The sequence below is a fragment of the Rhizophagus irregularis genome, chromosome 20, assembly GCF_026210795.1.
Source record: "Rhizophagus irregularis chromosome 20, complete sequence".
In the NCBI taxonomy this organism is placed as follows: domain Eukaryota; kingdom Fungi; phylum Glomeromycota; class Glomeromycetes; order Glomerales; family Glomeraceae; genus Rhizophagus; species Rhizophagus irregularis.
Genome location: NC_089448.1, coordinates 522260 through 544806, shown reverse-complemented (window position 1 = coordinate 544806; position 22547 = coordinate 522260). Strand labels below are relative to the sequence as shown.

The window sequence follows — 22547 nt, the reverse complement described above, 5'->3', positions numbered from 1 at the left end:
GAACCAATTATTTTATTAAAAGATGGTATAGACCTTTTTATAAATAATGAAAATACCTGGTTTTATCCTAGAGTTTCAACTATTATTGCAGATTGGCCAGAAGCCGCAAGTTTTTGTTTAGTTTATAAATCCTCCAATTCAAGTCTTCCATGTCACTCCTGTTTAATTAAAAGGAACAATCTTGCAAATATAAACTTATCGGTTAATGATGTAATACTAAGAACTCATGATGAAATGCGTAAATATTTTGAAAATGATACACAAAAATCTGTTTGCATAGAATCTGTACCTAATTTTTTTTGGGATTTGCCGTAAGTATGCAAAAGTAGAAATAATTATAATAACATATATATATATTAATTATAAATATTTATATTATCAAGGAATATAAATATCTACTTGGCTACTGTTCCTGACAGAATGCATCATTTAGATTTGGGTTTATTTCGTTATCAAATTATCTTCACGTGCGATATCTTAAAATTGCAACATGTTAATGGTAATAAATTAGTTGAAGAAGTAGATCGCCGTCTAGCAGCAATTCCACGTTTTCCCGCCATTAAAATTTTTTCCAATGGACTGCAGTCAATTGCAAGATTAACTGCTAATGAATATCGAAGTTTGATGAAAGTCATGATATTTGTTATTGATAATTTATATGATGAAAATAATAACGAAGTAGATAATTTTGTAAATAATGATGATCTTGTGAAATTGTACGAATATTGGAATGAAATGTATATTTTAAGTAGATATGAAGAATTTAGTGAAAGTGACTTGGAGAAATTTAATGTATGTATTAAAATTTTAGTAAAATCGAAAATTTAAATTAAATAAATTAAATTAACATTTAAATTTTAGGATGCAATACATAGATGGGCGCGGATGTTTGTCAAGGCTTTTAAATTTGTTTCTCCTTCCAATTTGAAGTTGCCTAAATTGCATTCATGGGTTTATCACATTATTGACTCAATACGATCTTATGGCGCAATAAATGGCTATACCACAGAAACTTACGAAAGTCTCCACAAATATTTCGTTAAAATACCCTACCGAATTAGCAATAAAAAAGATGTCGAACCTCAGCTTTTACGAACTGTAAGTATTTGGAAATTTATTTATTGTATATATTTATTATATAACTTAAGATGGAAATTAAATTAATAGATAAAACGTCAAGCAATATCTATTAGAATGTCTCAACATTCAGTGAATCCGGCAAAAACACCTCGCACTTGTAAATTTTCTGCAAGACTCTTTGATTTCTCTTTACAAGATGCAAATACATTTTTTAATGAAAAAAAAGATTCCGTAGACAATAAAATGCAGACCGGTTTTGCTAGATTTATAAGTTGTCTGGATTCATATCTAGATTTACTTGATGGGTTCACAATTATTGGTGAAACCCGAATAAACATATACGGATCAGTAACACTGGAAAATGGTGCCATAATGCGTGCCACAAACAGGTATCATAATAAAGTATGGTTTAGTGACATAGCTATTTCAATGGATTCTGAAGAATCAAATGATTATATATCAGACAAAGGACTTTGTTATGGACAGGTATTTTTCCAATTTATGTAATAATTTATTATAAAGTATTAATAAATATTTATTATTTATAGGCCTTATTGTTAGCAGAAGTATTAACAGACCCACCGCTAAATCTCGCATTAATTCAATGGTACGATTTTAAATCTAAAAGGAACCCATATTTATATGGATGTCCTCACTTAAAATTGATAGAATTATATAACTTTGTAGCTATAGAGTCTATACATGGTGTCGTTCACATAGTACCCGATTTGATAAACAAAATGAATATTTCGTAAATAAATATATTTTTTAGTCACTTGATATAGGAGTTTTGATTTATTTTAATAAAATTATATCCTTAAAGAATTTATGGTCACGTTTCCCATATCATAAATAAAATGCAGATTTATTTATTTAATTATTAACAACACGGGTGTGACATAAATAAATCGTGACTGAAATTTGTGTTCAATTTGTGTTCAATTTGTGTTCAATTTGTGTTGATAATTCTGGTAAAAAATTATTAATTTTGGCCAAATTTCGTTAAATTTGTTAAATTTGTGTTGAGTTTGTGTTGAATTTGTGTTGCGTAATTTTTTATTTATCACAAGGGGATGATATTTAGTAATTGCATGTACGACGTACAAGATTTTTTTTTATGATTTTTTTAAGAAATGTACGCAAAATATTTAATCAGAATATAATTGTTTTATTTTTAAATATGATATATTGATGATTTTTTTTTAAAAAAAAAATTGATTTTTTTAAAATTCAATAGAATGTGCTAATAATAAATTGGTTTATTTTTAAATATAATATATTGATATTTATATTTAAATAACCAAAACATGTACATGATTTTTAATTATTTTTAATTGAAATCAAACTAAGATTTTTTTTTAAAAAAAATTAAAATAAATTAAGTGATTTATATTTATATTTAGAATCATGATATTTATATTTAGATAATCCATATCCGCATGAGATTTAATTAATATGTTTAATAATGAAAAGTCTAATAAATTAAATTTTAATTGAAACGAGAAATAAAATCAAACCAAAGAGGTATTGTTCAAATTTTATTTAAAGTGACATTTTACGACTTTCTTTCAAATTTTTACTCATCCCAAAATCAAATTATAAAAATCAAATCTAATCTAATAATGCCTCGCCACACACGTCGTCGTTCCCACTATAACGTCCATTGGAACTGGGCTATGATGGACGAACTTGTTGACATACGCTGAGACAGAAACCGCGCCTACCACAATATTAATGGTAGAAGCCGCCAAGATTTTTGGGACTCTGTTGCCAATAGGTTCATATGACTAATATCTATAATTTCTTTAAGAAAGAATTTAAATTCAAATTAACCAATCCATTTAATTGAATCAGAATAAATAGAATATTTCGAACGAGGGTTTCCGGGCAACAGTGCAGCCAAAAGTGGAGGAACCTCGTCAGGGATTACCATGTAAGTAAATAAATAAAATTACATTCATATAAATTAAATGTATTTACCAAATATTCAAATTGATTTTGATATTTAGAACTATGTCCTTTATCGTAATGGTAACCCTGGGCGGCGGCTGTGGACGCGTACCGGCGCAAGATATTATCGCGAATTTAGAATGAGATTTTGGGAGAGGCCGGGTAATTATACTATAATAAAATTTATAATTAATATTTACGTTCATGTTTTAAATTTGATAAATTTGATCAATTTTAGTCACGCGTGATGATCGTAGGGCAAGGAGAAACTTACCTACGTATCGTAGAAGAAGATAATTATTTTTATTTTTTTATTATTTATTAAGTGAGTAGCTAGGCCCAGTCCGTACCAAATATCGGCTGGAGACTCACGTTTTTTTGGGCTGTGACTGATACTGATGTCCACGCCGTACAGCCTGGGTACTATTTTATAAAATAGTAGCGAACAAGTATCAAATGTGTATTTTTTTTATTAAGTTATAATAAAAATTAGAATTTACTTTAATTTTTAACATAAAAATTGTAAATAATAAAAAATTCGTAAATAAAAATAAATTTGCTTTCCCAAACTTAAAAAAAAAGGTGTTTATATAAAAGAAAAGGTGTTTATATTATTTTTGATTATTCAATAGTATCATATGCCCCTTGTATACGTTCTACTGCATATGCAGTTTACAATCTCGTAAATTTTCGAAATATTTCAACCGTAATATTACGCAGGTTTACAGTTTCGTAAATTTTCGAAATATTTTAACCGTAATATTACGCAGGTTTACAGTTTCGTAAATTTTCGAAATATTTCAACCGTAATATTACGCAGGTTTACAGTTTCGTAAATTTTCGAAATATTTTAACCGTAATATTACGCAGGTTTACAGTTTCGTAAATTTTCGAAATATTTCAACCGTAATATTACGCAGGTTTACAGTTTCGTAAATTTTCGAAATATTTTAACCGTAATATTACGCAGGTTTACAGTTTCGTAAATTTTCGAAATATTTCAACCGTAATATTACGCAGGTTTACAGTTTCGTAAATTTTCGAAATATTTCAACCATAATATTACGCAGGTTTACAGTTTCGTAAATTTGCAGAATATTTTGACCGTAATATTGCGTAAATCTTACGATATTGAAAACTTACATAATATTTTAACCGTAATATCACATAAATCTTACGAAATTGTAAACTTACGTAATATTTTAAAATTTTTCGAAATATTATGCCATAAACTTTCGTAAACTTACAAAATCGTAAACTTACGCAATTTTTCACGCTATAAAATTTCCTGATGTATCACTTCATAACGTTATTAATAAAAACCGTTATACATTGTATCGTTAATTGTTGTTTCTGTGTGTTTTGATATATTATTCATTTATTACTCGACGTGTGTTATCATTATCATATTTTGTAGGTGTTTATCTTGACGATTCTTAACGAACAATACCGGATAAGTAGTATTGAGTAAGAATCCCGTTGATAACCTGGTATTTATATGACTTATTTTAACCAACCGTCGACCTTTACTTGCCAATATATTTCGGTAACAATTGCTTCTGAATGGTGTTTACACAAGTTTGAAAACGGTTTGTTGTAATATAAATGCCCTAAAAATACATTAAAAAAGGTGTTACATTACTTAGGTATAGTTTTATGAAACTGGTAAAACTAAAACATTGCCAAAAAAAAAAAAAAATTTTTTATTTTCTTTTTTAAAACATTATTTTGTTAATCTAAGATAGGGTGTCCAGGATTTCATGGTGTGATGGCCCGAAAAGTGTGGTGTGATTTAAACAAAAAGTGTGGTTTGGTGCGATTTTTAATTCTGGCCAGATTTAGCGTAATTTCGGCTGGAATTAACATAATAATTTTAACTTCAAATTCGCTATCTTAATTCGAGCCAAAATTTGATAAATGAAAACCAATCATGTGATCATCAATCGACCAATAAAACTCAATTTACTGCGGATAGTGTGAAAAATGTGAAACTTTGCCAAAAAATGCGGCCACACCAAAAGTGTGAAAAAATAACAAAAAGTGTGAAAAAGGTGTGACCGTTCTATCCTGGACACTCTAATCTAAGCAAGAATATAACGTATATTAAAATATGAGCTGGAATGGTGACTTCCTCCAAAGTAAACTCTTTAAATTTTATAACAAACGAAAAAAAAAATTTTTTTTGTGACATATCACGTTTGGCATTATTGATTGGTAAAGTATGGTTACATTAAGCATGACTTATGTAGGACAAAATCGGAGTTGAAATGTGCCGATCGACGTCATTCATATAAGAACTTGCGACGGATCTACCAATCAGGCGGATTGGCAATTAATTTATCCTATAACTAAAGTTTTCGAACAAAAACTAATTACTATCTATCTAATCTATTCTAAAATAAAAGCTAAACTAATTACATTCCAACTTTTCGTATCTTTTCCTTCTGTGAACCTACCAATTATTTTATCTTTTGTTACTAATTTAATATTATATTCTCTATTTTTGATTTTTTCGTTATTTTTTAATTTTTTTCTTGTATTTTCTTCTTTATATACGTCCCTATCTACAATTTTCCTAACTCTTTTTTCACATTTTTTAATACCTAAATTCTGTTCTATTTCGTTAATTTCATTACACCCTTTTATCCAAAATTTCTTCTTTAACTCATTGAAACAGAAATTCCAAAGCTCATTAATCATTTCTTTTTCTTCTTTATCTTTTGAGGCCTTATTAAATTTACAATTGTAAACTCTTCTAATCAATTCCCAATATTTTTCTTTCCCAACAAGAATTTCTGATTTTTTATATAAAATCTTTAGAAAAATAAAATTAATAATTTGATTTTTTCATAATTTCCATCATTCGATAGACGGTCTTCAAGAACGTTCTAAGACTTCTTTAATCGTTGACTCATTCTTTTCACAGATCCCATATATGTTCCCAATTTTCAATTCCATTCTTACATCTAATACATTGATCTGTTTCTATCTTATTCACATCTCTTTTAAAAAGAACCTCGTACGACGGTAAATCCTTTAAAAAATTTTTAATTTTGTACGTTCGTTCCCATACATCTTCTTTGTCAGTTTCCCATGATGTATAATTATTTCGATTACTTATAAATTGTAACGTTCTACTCCGAATTCATCTTTGTAATTATAAAAAAAAAGATCTTCCACCTTACTACTATTAAGCATTTCATGTTTCCAATTAATTCAGAACATTTTTTACGCCACGCTCTAAGCCCTCCCGGTATTTGACGTACAAATAATAACATTTGGGAATCTATAATCTATATAATTAAAAAAATGGTGTTTGTGTGACTAACGTTTAGATTAGCCTGTATAAATTAATTTTGAATTGCTGATCCGTATTTTTTATAGTTAAGACCTACTTGATCGGCAAGTCATGTACATCTAATCCAATTCCGGTTAATTCCGGTTAATGAAATTTTTGGAACCGATCTTTTACTTTGGTTTTTTCTTTAAAATTTTTCATTTTTTTTCCTCTTTTTTTATTTTTTTTTTTGCTTTCTCCATTTAGATCTCCATTTTAGATTGGTTGGAAAAAAACCGAAAAAATTAATAATATTATTTTTTTTTATTAAATAATACTATTGTTTCGGTCTTTTAAGACTTATATTGATCTTTTTTTTAGACCGATTTCTTTGTTTATCCTTATTCTTTCCCCAAATTTTTTTTTTCTTTTTCTTTCGAATTTTCCTCTTTTTTCAACCTGATTTTACTCTTTGTCCCTCCCTACAAATTTTTTTTTTCGTTTTTATTTTTTTGTATTTTTTTTCCGGTTGGCTTTTTTCCAATCCGAAAATTTTTTCCACTTTTCCTTTTCTTTTTTCAAACCGAATTTTTTTTTCTCGAATACATTCTTTCACCATTTAGGTTTGGACCGATGCTGGGCCACTATGGCAATTGCCTTTTTTCCCAATTCTTGTTAATAATAATAGGCTGTATCAAACTCAATAATAGACTAACATAATTATTTATTTATTTTTGTAACAATAGATCGGTTATAATTAATATTTCTGGGGGAATTGTTTTTTTTCATGTAAATTAGTTCGTTATAATTAGTTTTTCTGGGAATTTTTTTTTTCATATTAATTAGTGAGATATTTTTTTCTATAACAATAGATTTCTATAATGAATTTCTTGAGATATGGTAACAATATATATGTATTTTTTTTCAACAGAGGATGTAATTTTTTTTAATGCTACAATAGAATTTTTTTACGATAAAAAAATTTTTTTGTGACAATGTAACAATAAATTACTATACAAAATTGTCTTGTAATGAATTTGTAATTATATAAATAAATCATAAATTTCACAGTACTGCAACATTTATTTTGTGTGATAAATAAAATTTGCATTTAATAGTAATATTTCATATACTGTATAATACTCGTACACAATTCATTGTTATTTGTACAATCATATAAATTGTGTAATTTATTACATTTATTTCCTACTAGTGCTATCATAATAATAGTAAAAAACTAGACCTATTCACACTACACACTACATGGCAAATAAAATATAAGTGTTTATTATTACTCTCTTACTTGATGGGCAAGTATTATCCCTGCTGGCGCAACGCGACGGGTCAGTACTTAAAAAGAAAAGAGAAGAAAAAGAATAACCAATGAAGTCACACTGATCAGCGCTTAGAATTTACGCCCAAATTTTTACAAATATTTTGCGACATGTTACATTAAATAAATACTGAAGTAGTAATACACTCTTGAATGAGTACAAATTCACGTTATTATGTTACGTACATTTTGGTTATAATTTTACTAATTCTGTCAGTATAATAAAATTTTTTCTTACTTCTTTTTGTAATAAAAAATATGGAAGGAAGTTCAAGTCAGGTAAATTATTATTTAAACAATATTAAAATTTGATTAATTGCATATCATTAAAACTAACTTTATATAATAATAGAGTGGAAATTATTCTACTAATACTGCTTCTGATAGCTTAGAAAATGATGACCCTGTTTCATATAAAACGATTTTTCATGAAAATATACTCCTTCTTAAATTAGAAGAGGATGGATTCACTACGCCAGATGATAAAGTAGAAGAACTTTTAAAAAATCTAACTAAACCAAGCTATTTGTATGCACTTAAATTACTTTTTGAAAATTTACAAAATGAGTTTTCGTCTCAAGTTTTAGAAAATTCATTAGAAGCTTTAGTTGATACTTCTTTTAAACATTATTCAAAAGAAAGTGTAGCTAGATTGGAATTACATTTAAGAATTTTGGTTACTGTTTTAGAACGGATATGTTTTTCACCAATAGTACTTAGTAAAGAACTTCGAGATAAAGTTTATAATTCTTTGGCAAAATTTGCAGAAATTCATCGTAAAACAACTCAGGTTATTGAAATAGGACTTGATAATAATTTTAGATCAAATTTTAATCAATTCAATCAACAAAATAATGATCAAATTGCAATTAAAAAGCGTAATTATAATATTGATTTTTTATTAATCCATTTGCGAGATACTCTTCATAGTTTACGTGATGATGAGACTTGGTTTCAAGAAATTATACGAAGAATTAGAGAATTGCTTAAGACTGCATTGAATATTACACCAGGAATTCTGACAATAGCAGGAGTCAATCTTCCGAATGATTGTTCAATTTTATCAATACTTACTCAAATTCGTCAAAGTTTTAGTTTTAAATATCCAGTAGCATCTTATTATATAGATTGGAGAATTATGTTAATAATTCAACAAAATCTTTTCATTTGGTCTGGAAGTTCTGAAAAGATTATAAGTAAAAAATTTGGAGAATTGGTATTAATGGAATATATTTGGAACTTTTTGGAAAGAGAATGGGTTGATGTTGCGGACAAATCTATTTTGGATTCTCAATCAAAATTTGATGAAGTATCAAATAAAGTCGCTAAAGCTTTGAAAAATGCTGGAGGTTTTTTAAACGAACTTGCTGGAAATGAACCTATAGCATTACCACATACTCTATGGTTTGGAATATTAGATCTTGCCCAAAATCTTATCCAAAGATCATCTCGAATAGCAACATATGGTCTTTGTTATTATTTAGCAATTGAATCACTTAATAAATCACCAAGTAGTTTTATTCAGTTTAAATCTATTGAATTATTATTACATTTATATAATATTGATAATAAAATGTTTTCAATGATTGAAATTGATTTTGATCAATACGTACAAAAATTAAGTGAAAATAATTTGGAAGAACCTTTAGAAAAATTTCGAAATTTATTAACTTTTGTTAAAGAGAAATACCTTGAAGATTTAAAAATTCTAATTGATAATACTGGAAAAGGAAAAGAGAGAAAAGGAAAAAACTCAAATCAAAATTTATATTTAAAGAAAGAACAAATAAGTTCTAACATTTTAGATATTATAGCAGATGAAATTACTTGTCCAATTAGTAATGAACCAACAGATCGATTATGTATTTTAAAATGCCAACATATTTTAGCATTAAGTAATTTAAAAAAATTAAAGCAAAAGATATGTCCTAATTGTCGAGAAAAAATTGAAGATAATGATATTAGATATTTACGACAAAATTCAATTTATAAAAATTTATATACAAAATTTCTTGAATCCGGTCATATTTTACCTTCAATTGAATTAGAAAATTCTGATCAATTATATGACAGTGATGATTCAGATAATTTGGAAGTTGAACTCATATTAACTAAAAAAAAGAAATTTGTGAGTTCAATTATTAAATTAAATTCAAAAATATCATCCCCAATACTTTCAAGAATTACAAAAAAACAACATCCAACATACCAAAGTATTATAAAAGAAATAATTGAAAAAAATTATGAAAAAGCTGAATCTTTATGCAAAGAATTTATAAATTTTTTTCCTAGAAGTTATTCTTTAAGATGTATTTTAGCGTATATTTATAGATGTCTTAACAATTATGAGCAAGCACAATTATTTTTAAAAGAAGCTATTGATTTAAATCCCAAAAGACCAGTTGCTTATTTTATTTGTGGAGAAATATTTTTTAGGCAAAGTAAATATGATGAAGCAATAGGTAATATAAAAAAATCATTAGAACTTAAATCAAAAATAAATAACCTATATATATTACTCGGAAATAGTCACTTATTACGTAAATATTCTAATGGTTATATTGATTATACAGAAGCTATAGAAAATTGTAATATTGCATTAAAAAATGATCCAAATAATTATTTATGCCTTAAAAATTGTGCATATAGTTATGAAAAAGAAGGAGATTATTCAAATACTTTAAATTTATTAGATAAATTATTAAATATCAATAAGGATTCTTTGGTTTTATGTTATTATGGAGAAATTTTATATAATATGACACAATATAGAAAAGCTATATCATACTTTACAAAAGCTTATACTATAGATCCAGAAAACGTTCATAACTTGAATAGGAGAGCTATTACATACTGTGTTATTAAGGAATATGATAAAGTATTATCAGATCTTGATAAAATTATACAATTAGATCCATTAAATAGTTCAGCATATTATCTTAAAAGTTTAATGTATTATACAAAGAATGATAATAACAATGCTAAAGTATCATTTAAAAAGTATGCAGAATTATTGAATTCTGATAATATTTTAGCAAAGATTCAGTTATTTCATCTAGAATACTTACTAAATAAAAATAGTTCTAAAGATTTAAACAATATATACACAAAAATCGATCAAATTTATAATTATAGTCTTTATGAAAATGAATTTCTACGTTTTATTAAATGCAAAATTTGTATTGAATTAAAAGAGTATAGTAAAGCAAAATCACTTTTAAATTATATTATTGGATTTACATTTATTGGTTATTTTATGAAAGATCATCCAGATTTTTGGTCATATTTATATGAAGTTTATGGAATTAACAAATGTGATTTTACCGAATTTGGAATTGTCTATGATTTTAGTAAATATATGTATAAACAAGAGGTCATTTTCATGGGGGAGCTTGACATACTTTTGAAAGATCTTTTAAGTGGAAGTTATTGTAAAAAAAAAATGACCAGTGATGGGAGACGAAAAGGAGTGATAGAAAGATGAAGAGGAGTGATGGGAGACGAAAAGGAACGATGGGAGATGAAAAGAGTGATGGAAAGATGGAGAGGAGTGATGGGAGACGAAAAAGGGTGATGGAAAGATGAAGAGGAATGATGGGAGGCAAAAAGAAGTGTTGGGAGACGAAAAGGAGTGATGGGAGACGAAAAGGAGTGATGGAAAGATGAAGAGGAATGATTGGAGACGAAAAGGAACGATGGGAGACGAAAAGAGTGATGGAAAGATGGAGAGGAGTGATGGGAGACGAAAAAGGGTGATGGAAAGATGAAGAGGAATGATGGGAGGCAAAAAGAAGTGTTGGGAGACAAAAAGGAGTGATGGGAGACGAAAAAGAGTGATGGAAAGATGAAGAGGAATGATGGGAGGTAAAAAGAAGTGTTTGGAGACGAAAAGGAGTGATGGGAGACAAAAAGAAGTGATAGGAGACGAAAAAGAGTGATGGGAGACGAAAAAGAGTGTTGGGAGACGAAAAGGAGTAATGGAAGATGAAAAGAAGTGATGGGAAGATGAAGAGGAGTGATGGGAGACGAAAGGAGTGATGGGAGACGAAAAAGAACGATGGGAGACGAAAGGAGTGATGGGAGACGAAAAAGAGTGATGGGAGACGAAAAAGAGTGATGGGAGACGAAAAAGAGTGATGGGAGACGAAAAAGAGTGATGGGAGACGAAAAAGATTGATGGGAGACGAAAAGGAGTAATGGGAAGATGAAGAGGAGTGATGATGGGAGACGAAAGGGAGTAATGGAAAGTTGAAGAGAGACGAAAGGAGTGATGGACCTAATAAAAAACGTTTTTGCGACGTTTTTTGTTAAAATAATTAAAAACGTTTGTGAAAACCATTTTTTTTATAAAATTATTATTAAAGAAACAGTTTCGCAATGTTTTCTATTAAAACAATTAAAAAATGTTGCGAAACTGTTTTTTTTATTAATAAAAAATGTTTTCGCAACATTTTTTTTGTTAAAATAATTAAAAAATGTTTCAAAATATTTTTTTATTAATCACTTATTACATGTTAACGCAACATTCTTTAAAAAATAAAAAATTTTTTTTTTTGTGTTATAATGAATTGTGAATTTGCGGTTGAAGTGTTTTTTTTTAAATTTAGTGAATAAAAATGATCAACAAAATTAAAATTCTACCAAAAAACCTACAATTTGATGGTTAAACTTAATATGACATAAAAGTACCACAGGAAGCTCTAAATCACAAAATTGTGGTTTAAGAATTCTGTCCCTGTCCTGTCCTGTCCTGTCCTGTCCTGTCTTGTCTTGTCTTGTCCTGTCCTGTCTAGTACTATTAATTAAGTACTATAATACTTCCGGAAAAAATTGTGCAGATCATGCCCATATTTTGATAATGACAAACTAACATTGGCCGATCAAATTGCTAATACCAAAAATAGGATCAACAAATTTTCATACCAAATCTAATCTGATCAGCAAATTGAATTCCAAATTTATTTTTGTTTTTCATTTAAACATTATAATGGTGTTAAGGTAAGAAATCATTCAAAAAAATTCTTTCTGCTTCTGTCACTGACCAATATTATCAAAGAAAAATATATTTCAAAACTGGCTTTTTACTATTCTTCGTACCCAGGTTTCAGTAAAAGTGTATTTGAACTTAATAAGATGGCGCCACCGACGTCTCCTATCTCACAACGTACACGTTCAGGAACAGCCAACTCGGCTGAACTTCTTGGTGACAGCAGCGAAGAGACTATTCAGCGAGGCAAAACTCACGACAATATTTCTGCACCTTACAATATTAACAAGCCCTTAGAACCTAAAGAGGTCTCTAATAGGCGTGATACTCGTAAAAAGAAACAACAGGTTCAGTTTAGTACTAATATCACTGGCCCAGCTCAACAAGAGGCTTCTCCAATATTCTTGCATCATTCGCCCAAAACGATCAATAACAATGTCGACCAATCAAATTTGCAGAATTCGAATGTAAACAAAAATGATGGAAATAAACAAATACCGGAGCAAATCATTGGTCAATCATCTGCCGATCAAAACATTCCTAAACCAGTTAACAAAAATGTTGATCAACAAATCGAACTACCCGATATAGATATGATCGACAGCACACATGAGGACATTCTAGAACAACCCCGTAAATTAGAACAAGAAAAAATCTTGGCTAAATTGCACGTGCAAATAGATGATGCTAATAATATAAATGAATATAGAAAATTTATTAAAGTGGTACAAAACCACATTTTGGAAGACGCGGGTTTAAAACAAGAAAATATTATTAATCTTCAAACCCAAGTCATAACGCAAAAGAACGACAATAATAACAAGGATAAACAAAAGGAAGATGGGTCCTCTCAGACTCCTAGGGTCATTACTGGAATTGCTCTTTTAGCTACTATAATTTCCCGTGATACTCTTATCAGTTTAATTGAAACCCCGTACAGTTGCGATAATAAAGAATATTACTTTGAAGAAGTTATTACAGCAAAAGCTAAACAATTACAAAAAAATAAAAATTCACGTGATAGAGTAGTTCAAATTTTTAACGCCTCGTTAAGGCTTACTACTGCGATTAATATCAAGCCATTTATGAGGAAATATGGTGATATAGAAGAGGAGGAATGTTATTCAAGAAGACCTTACGCACATGCACCAAATCGTCAAGTGATTTATATCACCTTTAAAGAAGCCAATAGCGTCACACAATTTTATAATAATCACGTGTTATGGATATATGGTGAGATGTTATGTGTGACTCCTTTTTTAATGGAAAAAGAAAATAGAGACAAATTGAAATTGTATTGTAAGAAATTGAATGGGCTTCCACCTAATGTTCAAGCCATAGAATTTAAGAGTTTTGTAGATAATCAAGAAGTAGTGGAATTTTTTATTCTACGAAATACTTACACTAACGAGACACAAAAATATGCTTATGTATACTTTAAGACAGAAGCGGCTATGGAAGAGGCAGTCAAAGTGCCGCTTTCTGTTCGAAACAAAATATCAGAATGGTCAGAACCACAAGAACAGTCTTGTTTTAGATGCGGCTATACTGGTCATTTTATTAGAGACTGTGATTACGTTCCACCGAGGACACGTCCAATGAAGAAAAATGAATATTTTCGACAAATCAGGGAAATACGTCAAGATAGATATTCTAGGAATAGACAAATTACCAATCAAAGGCCAACAACTTATGCACAAATGGTGGCTAGAGGAGGTAATAGAAACAAATATAGAAATAATTATAATAATCAACAAAATCGAAGACAGCAATGGAATGGTAGGTATATAGATAGATCATGGAATAGAAACAATATTAATAGGTACAATGAAGAAGAAGAAATTCATGACACCTACAACGAAGATTGCGATGGAGAAATGAGTTCAGATGAAACGGAAATGTATGAATGGGAAGAACCATCACATCGAGGTTTAAGTTCACGCCCTAAGTCACGTGATTTTATATCTGGTACTAGGAGAGGAGGATCGATGCACATGAATAATGAAGAAAGAAAAGAATTTAATCAAATAAACACGAATGAAAGTCTAAATGAAATCAGGAATGACTTTGCTAAAATTAAAGATATGATGGATTGTCTCATGAAAGACCAATCATCTATGAGAAAAGAACTCGAAGTGATTAAAATTCAGAATAATACAAATCTTAAAGACAAATCTCAAAGACTGACACAAGCCACTAACAGTAATAAAAAAAGAGAAGGGGTCATTTTTAATAGTGGTGGTAAACGAACAAGGAATGAAGAAAGTAGTGATTCTGACAATGTTGCCGCAAATAATGTACAAATGCTATCTAATCGACTCGATAATACTGACAACACTATGAAAAATATAATGAATATGCTTCAAAAAATGGGTGACAAATTCAACCATATCAGCAGTTTTCAAGAAGATAACACAAATCATACTGCTAAAAATAACAACAATAACTACAACACCGGAAAAGGCGCTATCATTAAGGGGGATGATAACGCTTCAACTTCAAACAACAATAATTATTAATAATGATGGACAATAATCAAAAATTACATAAAACAACATCAACATCAAATAATAACTCCCCCCTTAATAAAAATATAAGCAAGAAAAATAATGATCCTGTACATATACGTAATTACAAGAAAAGAATCAAAAGGAAAAAAAGAAAAAATAACGACAAATTTATTATTAATAAAAATGATAATAATAATCACAATAATTTGAATAAAGAAATAGAAAATTATAATAATCAACATAATTCAAAAGAAAATAACATAAAGGCGTTCTTTAATGTGGGAACGTTTAATATTAGAGGTATGACTCAGTTAAAAATGATGAATATCAAAAGTACGTTAGCGAAATATGATTTTGATATTTTAGCGCTGACTGAAACAAAAGTTATAATTAAAAATGCAAAGTTTATGGCAAAAAGTGTCGGAATTAACAAACATTACACAGTTTTTGGGATAATTGATAACGCTCATATTAATAGTACTGGAATTATAATATTAGTTAAAAATGACATAGCTAATCACGTGACAGATGTTCAAGATCATTTGGGAAGAATAATTAAAATAGATTTTAATTTTAGTAAATATAATAAATTCTCAATTATTGCTATTTACAATAAAAGTGGTAATTCCGTTCATGCTAGAGATTCACGACAGACGCTGAACCAAATAGTAATAAATTTAATAAAAGAAGCAAGAAGGAAACAACAACAAATCATATTTATGGGTGATTTCAATTTAAGATTCGATAGATACGAAAAGCTCAAAAATAAGAGGGTTAGAATAAAGAACCAATTCAGTATATTTAAATATTTAGAAAATCATGAGTTCATTGATGTCCATAAAGATTTTCTCAATATAGACGATCAAAATCTCTCAAAACGCTATAGCACCTTTCAAAACTATTCAACATTTTCTCAGATTGATTATATGTGGATAACAAACAATTTGTATGATGGAGTTATTAAAGCTAAAATAATAGAATATAATAGTTTGGATACTGATCATAGTCTATTAAGCATGAGATTCATTAGAAACAATGTAATATTTCAACCAATAAGGACAAACAAAAATATAAAAGCTGGTAGAATAAAATATCTATACGAAGACTTAGATGAAGATAGTAAGAAAATGATTATAGATATGACAGAAAAAGAATTAGATGTTAGATTAAAGAATTATACACCAACGAATTTAGATGAAAAATGGAATATATACAATCACGTGATCGCAACAATTAAAAAAAATCATATCAAACATAAGGAGTTTAAAATAGTAGTAGATAAAGAAGATCAGGATATCAAAAATACTTTAGAATATAGATTCTATAGATACATAGTTTACATTAGAAGAGGACTAAAGAAGGCTAAAGGACTTGAACAAATTAAGAAGAATTGGAAAAAGATCATTAGAAATCTTCGCTCTATACTTAAGGCTTTAGAAATTAATGTCGACTTTTATATATTGAGTTATTATTTTAGAATAGTATTAATAGATACTTATTTAAAGGAGATAGAAGAATTATTTTCGGTTGCGTATATTTCTTTGAATACTGAGATGGGTAAGAAAAAAGAAAAAAAAATTATGGAAGCGATAGAAAGATGACAACAAGACTTAGAATATGACCAAAGACGAATGATAGATAGTGTTATGGAAAGAGAATTCAAAAAAATTAATATAGATAGACTAATTGTACAAGACCAAGATGGTGAAGACGTTCTTATTACAGATGAAAATCAAATTAAAGTATTAGTTGCAAACCATTTTCAAAATTGTGCAGGTTCTGTGAACTGTGAAAAAGAAATCCCAAACGAATGGATTAACGAATATAAACCAAAAGAAGACATACTAGAATCAATATATGATGAAGTTTTATTTCCCGTAACGATAGAAGAATTGATCGAAACAGCTAAAATGTTGCCTCCAAAGAAAGCGACAGGACCAACTGGGATTGCGTATGAAGACATTAAATTAACCATTGAACCGATGAAAGGAATACTTCAAGAAATTTTCAACGATATACTGACAACTGGAGAACTACCAAAGGATTGGCTGAGAGCACACATATATCCAATCCCTAAACCTAAACCATGGCAATACGATTTGAATAATACACGACCAATTACCCTTTTGGAAACAGCGAGGAAATTTTTCGTAAAAATATTAACGAATAGGCTTTCAAAAATATTTACTACTAATGATATTTTAAAAGGTTATCAATTTGCAGAACTGCCAAAAAAATCAACTTTCGAGCTATTAAGAATCGTTAACGAAATAATAAATTACGCTGAACAGAATAAGAAAGAAATGTGGTTCTTAATGTTGGATATGTTGAAGGCCTATGATAGAATAAACATTCCAATGTTGGAAAATGCGATGAGAAGAATTAAATTGCCAGAAATACTTATCAAGATCTTAACAGGACTCTTCACTAACAGGACAAATCAAGTCTTCACTCCTTTTGGATTAACAGATTCGTTCGATATGTTGACTGGGATAGATCAAGGGGAGATTATATCGCCGTTGCTTTGGATAATATACTACGTCCCCCTATTAGCAAAAATAAGAAATACAAATCTAGGTTTTAAAATGGAAGCAAAAGAATATATTGATGTGTATGAAAACTTATATCGTTTAAGATCAATCACCTTTCCAGGATGCGCTTATATGGATGATACTGGATTTATTACGAATAATAAGAATAATTTAGAACGTATCTTAAAGATTGCTGATTCATTTTACAAACTAAATGATATCAAAATAAATAAGCAAAAATCAGAGTTATTACTTAGGAAAAACATTAGTAAAAAGAAACCGCTAGACGATATACATCAGCAAATTTAAATAGTGCGGATCAATGTATTGTTTAATGGTATTTTTAATAGGGCATTGATCAACGTAAAAATTCATTGTTTTACTTAGGCAACACCGATCAATGCAATTATTAATATATAATACAACGCATATTTTAACCCGTTGAAACACTTTTATTATGCATTGTAGCTTTTTCTTATACATAAAATTAGCTATAAATTAATTACTACTATCTTCACTATCGGTATTTTCCATATTGATAGTTCCGTTTAAATCATTTATTCTTTTGTCTTCGTTATAGATACTGATACTCTCATTTTCAATATCACTTTCTTCTATTAACACATTATCAAATTGCATATCATCATTTTTTTCCATGTTATCATGATTCATTACATTATCTTCAAATAAGTTCTCTTCACATTTAAGCTAGTTTTGAAAATATTTGTTAAATCATAAATCAAAGGACATCAATCAAAGGACTTCGAATTACTTAACAATTACTTACCCATTTTTGAATAATTGCATTAGATTCCCATTTATTCATACGTTCCTGTACTTTAGAAGATGAAATTTCAGCTTGATCATACGTTGGATCTAAAAACATAATTGTTACTGTAATGCCAAATATAATATTATTCTCGTTTTGAAGTTCTTCATTATTAAACGTTCTTTGCAAGATAGCTTCAATAATACGCGGTGATTGTAGGTCTTTACTATCTACTCTATTTAGTAGATTGCCCCTTGCTTGTTTCACTTTCTCTGATTCCTTCCAACATCTAACTTCTTCAGGAGTAGCGAACTTGTTGAGTTTGCATGAAAATAGATTTAAGAACATATAGGTAGCATCTTTTATTTTACGAATATATGCTGCTCTGTGATTACGAAAATATTCTAATGTCTATATACATATTGCGAAAATATATAAAATAAAATTGTGTAAATACGATTAATTTTCACTTGAAATAAAAAAAAAGATTCTTTTTTTAAAAAAAAATAACATACAATGGAATATGCAGCATTCCATAAGTTTTCCCATCCATTTGAATTAATAAGTTCTTGCATTTTTTTAGGACAATCCTTTTGAATTTGTGATTTAAACGCTTCTTCAATTTCAGAATCCGATGGATTCTTATTTTCTTGGAATAGCTGGTGACATGCCTTCGTCATTGGTGCCTAGTAATGTAAAAAATATATATCATATATAATATATGTAATATGTTAAATGTTAACTAAACCATATGACAGTCTGATACTTACATCCCACCACATGAATTTAGTATCTTTTCATTTTAAGCGTTGCTTTGGTTTGTCTCCTTGCATTTGATCAGACGTCATAGTCAATGGCCCTGTTGTTAAAATTGTAAGAATGTTTTGTAAAATCATATGATTTTCCAAAACTTCACGTTTTATTTCTCCATAGTTTTCTTTTATAGCATTAATAGTTGTACGTTGTTCTAACTGTTCTTCAAGCAATTTATTGAGGACCGAATGAATATTCGTATTAAATTTTGAATTTAAGGGATACGTCATAGAATATATTAGTTTATGCAATATTCACGTGATAATTGATACATAAACAATAATGTATTTACGTTTGATTGGTAGATCGATAAATTTCTCCGATGTTTTACGCCTAGTCACCGCTTCTATTCATTATTACAAGCAAAATATTAGAAACAAAATATCACAAAACATTTATAATAATTGCCTATCGGTTGAGATATACCGGTAATTGCCACATTTGATATAGATTCTGATGATACATTTGTTGATTTCGATGATGCTAAAATATCTTCTATGGAAGTTGATTTATTTTTTGGTTTTACAATCTTTGGAAAAGTTTGAGATGATTTAGTAGATTGTTTTTCAGCAACTCTTGAAGATCGTTGAACTGGTATAGCATCAAATTCAGTTGAATTATCTAATTGTTCATCATTGATCGTATTTTCGTTTTCCTTTTCGTGTACGTCCTGGTTTATTTTATTTTGCCATAAATAATAAATTTTTAACATAACTTATTAATAAAATAAATATACAATACTTTTTTCTTTCTATTATTAGTATTTTCAAGTCTATTATCATCATCAACAGAAATTTGTATACGAGGGGACGGTAAATCCAAAGGAACATCTTGGTAATCAATTTTTTTATTTGCCACTGGTATTAATGGTTGTACAATTACTGAAGTATCTTTTTGCTTTTTTGTTCTGGTCAAAGTCTGTTCGCCTCTTTCCTTTGTTAGTACAATAGAATGTAAAAAAAAAATAAATATTTTTTTTTTACAAATAATTTACCGTATTACGAGTTTTTTTAGATTGAAGAGGTATCGATACACTGGATACTTTTGCCATATCCTTGAGCATATCTTTAAAAGATGATGATTGTACATTAGTTGTAGTTCCATTTTTTTTTCGTCCACGTTTTGATGGTGGCATTGGAGAGAGAGAAAAGGAAAATTTTTAATCGAATAGCTTGTTTCAGTTTCTCCTTATATACTATTTTATGATAATCATCGTGACTATCACAACTGTCATCATATATACAATATTATAAGAGTTTGATTAATAATCAGTTTATTAATAATCAACAAACAAGCGACTTCTGTTCGTTAATTGATATATTATTAAATCTTAATTATATTTTATACTTAAATAAAATGTTTAATTGTCCATATCAACATTGTAACAGGACATTTTCTCACCGAGCTGCTCTTCGTGAACATGCAAAATCACATAAAGGCCAGGCATATTGGGAGATATTAAACGATTTTAATAATAATTTAGATAACTCGTATAATAATAATGCAGATGAACATGAAGTTAATATAAATATGAACGATATTGAAGTATTTGAAATGGTAATGTCTAATTATATATATTATTGTAAAATTAAAATATAAAAATCTATTATAATATTTTTAAATAAAGGAAACGTTGGAGCATGATGATGATACGGACGATGATCGTTTCAATGAAAATACTGCTGATGCTGATACAGTTGATGCTGAAGAAAATCTCAATTTTGAACATATTCCTAATTATACTCTCTTTACTCCTGAACGAACTGAACAAATAACTTTGATTGATGTAAAAACTACCTTAGATCAGAACTCTTCGCGGTTCCCTGATGCTGCTTATGCCGAATTTATGGAAATTGTATCAAAACATCATTTCTCTAATTCGGCTGGAAATGATGTTTTAAAATGGTTCCAAAAGCACCATCTTCGAGAAAATGTTATTCTACCAAGAAATACAACACAAGGACGTGAATTTGTTAATTCAATATACGTTGATTATTTATTATACCATAAAATAAAAGTCTTAGAGTACGATGATGAAGAATATTATCTTTACCATCGCCCAATCTTTGATGCTGTCAAAGAACTCTTGTCTAATCCTGATATATTAAAATCTTGTCAATGGGATTTTTTACCAGAGTATATTATCAATAAAGATGGCCAACGTGAACGTGTATATGGAGAACAGTGGACAGGGTTGTGGTGGGAACGTGCGCATAATTCAATTGGAGGTGGATTAAAAAAATCTTATCTATAATTTTGTATTCAGATGCCACTATATTAGATCACCTTGGAAAAAGCTCGAAACACCCAGTTTATCTCTCATTGGGTAATATTCCTATTTGGCGTAGAAACAAATGTGACGCTAAAGTTTTACTAGGATTTTTACCTAAATTAAATCCCTTACATAATAATAAAAACAATAAAAAAAGTTTTATACCGGCAAAAAGAATGTTATATCAACATTGTTTTGATATTATGACACAACCAATATATGAAAAGCTAGAGAACAATGGCTTGAATATTGTTACTGATAATCAAATAATCTGGAGTTTTCCATTTCTTTCTGAATTTATTGGAGATTTGCCTGAAGATGCATCACTGACATTGACTTATAATTCTTCTCGATGTAAACGTCCTTGTCATATATGCACTATAACTATTGATGAATTGAACAATACTACTTTGTCCCAAAATGAAATAGAATTACGAACTCCTGAAAATATGCAATTTATTTTAAATCAAAATCTCAGTCATGAATACTCTATCCATCCAATTCAAAATATTTTTTGGAAATTTCGGTAAGTATACATGTAAATATTTTGTATCATATTATTATAATGTATCTAATATAATTCCAATAATTCTACAGTATGTTAAATATCTATAGTGCGACGGTACCTGATCGCATGCATCATTGCGATTTGGGACTTTTTAACTATCAAGTCAATTTCGCTCAAGATTATATTCGAATATATTGTGGACAAGAGGGTATTGATGAGTTTAACCAACGTTTAGCTACAATTCCTCGTTTTCCTGAACTCAAATCTTTTAGACATGGACTTGGAAATATTGCAAGGTTCACTGCTTCAGAATTTCGAAACATGATGAAGCAACTTGTTTTTGTTGTAGATGGTTTAATTATCGCAAAATATAAGCCATCATGTTTAAATTTACATCAGGCAAAACAAAAGGATAAGAAACTTGTAAATTTATTTGTTTTATGGAATAAAATGTATATCTTTAGTCGAAAGGATTCTTTTACCGATTTTGAACTTAATAAATTTCAGGTAAATTTTA

The 22547-nt window shown here is 28.7% G+C and overlaps 5 protein-coding genes across 5 annotated transcripts; 2 read left to right on the top strand and 3 right to left on the bottom strand.

Annotated features, from left to right (window-relative positions):
• Positions 1-5418: 5418 nt before the first annotated feature.
• Positions 5419-5730, bottom strand: OCT59_012753 (uncharacterized protein; the record flags this gene model as incomplete). Its single annotated transcript, XM_025328989.2, has 1 exon — positions 5419-5730. One exon carries the CDS (start codon positions 5728-5730, stop codon positions 5419-5421), a length of 312 nt encoding a protein of 103 aa, XP_025164412.2.
• A 2168-nt stretch (positions 5731-7898) lies between these two features.
• Positions 7899-11124, top strand: OCT59_012752 (uncharacterized protein; the record flags this gene model as incomplete). The annotated part of the gene is made up of 2 exons (XM_066140337.1): positions 7899-7919; positions 7993-11124. 2 exons carry the CDS (start codon positions 7899-7901, stop codon positions 11122-11124), a joined length of 3153 nt encoding a protein of 1050 aa, XP_066001222.1.
• Positions 11125-12773: 1649 nt separating this feature from the next.
• Positions 12774-15146, top strand: OCT59_012751 (uncharacterized protein; the record flags this gene model as incomplete). Its single annotated transcript, XM_025329734.1, has 1 exon — positions 12774-15146. One exon carries the CDS (start codon positions 12774-12776, stop codon positions 15144-15146), a length of 2373 nt encoding a protein of 790 aa, XP_025164414.1.
• Positions 15147-18166: 3020 nt separating this feature from the next.
• On the bottom strand, positions 18167-19117 carry OCT59_012750 (uncharacterized protein; the record flags this gene model as incomplete). Its single annotated transcript, XM_025312185.2, has 3 exons — positions 18167-18376; positions 18456-18848; positions 18953-19117. 3 exons carry the CDS (start codon positions 19115-19117, stop codon positions 18167-18169), a joined length of 768 nt encoding a protein of 255 aa, XP_025164416.2.
• Positions 19118-19234: 117 nt separating this feature from the next.
• Positions 19235-20385, bottom strand: OCT59_012749 (uncharacterized protein; the record flags this gene model as incomplete). The annotated part of the gene is made up of 5 exons (XM_025312186.2): positions 19235-19413; positions 19543-19596; positions 19677-19920; positions 19992-20183; positions 20245-20385. The coding sequence occupies 5 exons, from the start codon at positions 20383-20385 to the stop codon at positions 19235-19237; spliced, it is 810 nt and encodes a 269-aa protein (XP_025164417.2).
• Between the last annotated feature and the right edge of the window lie 2162 nt (positions 20386-22547).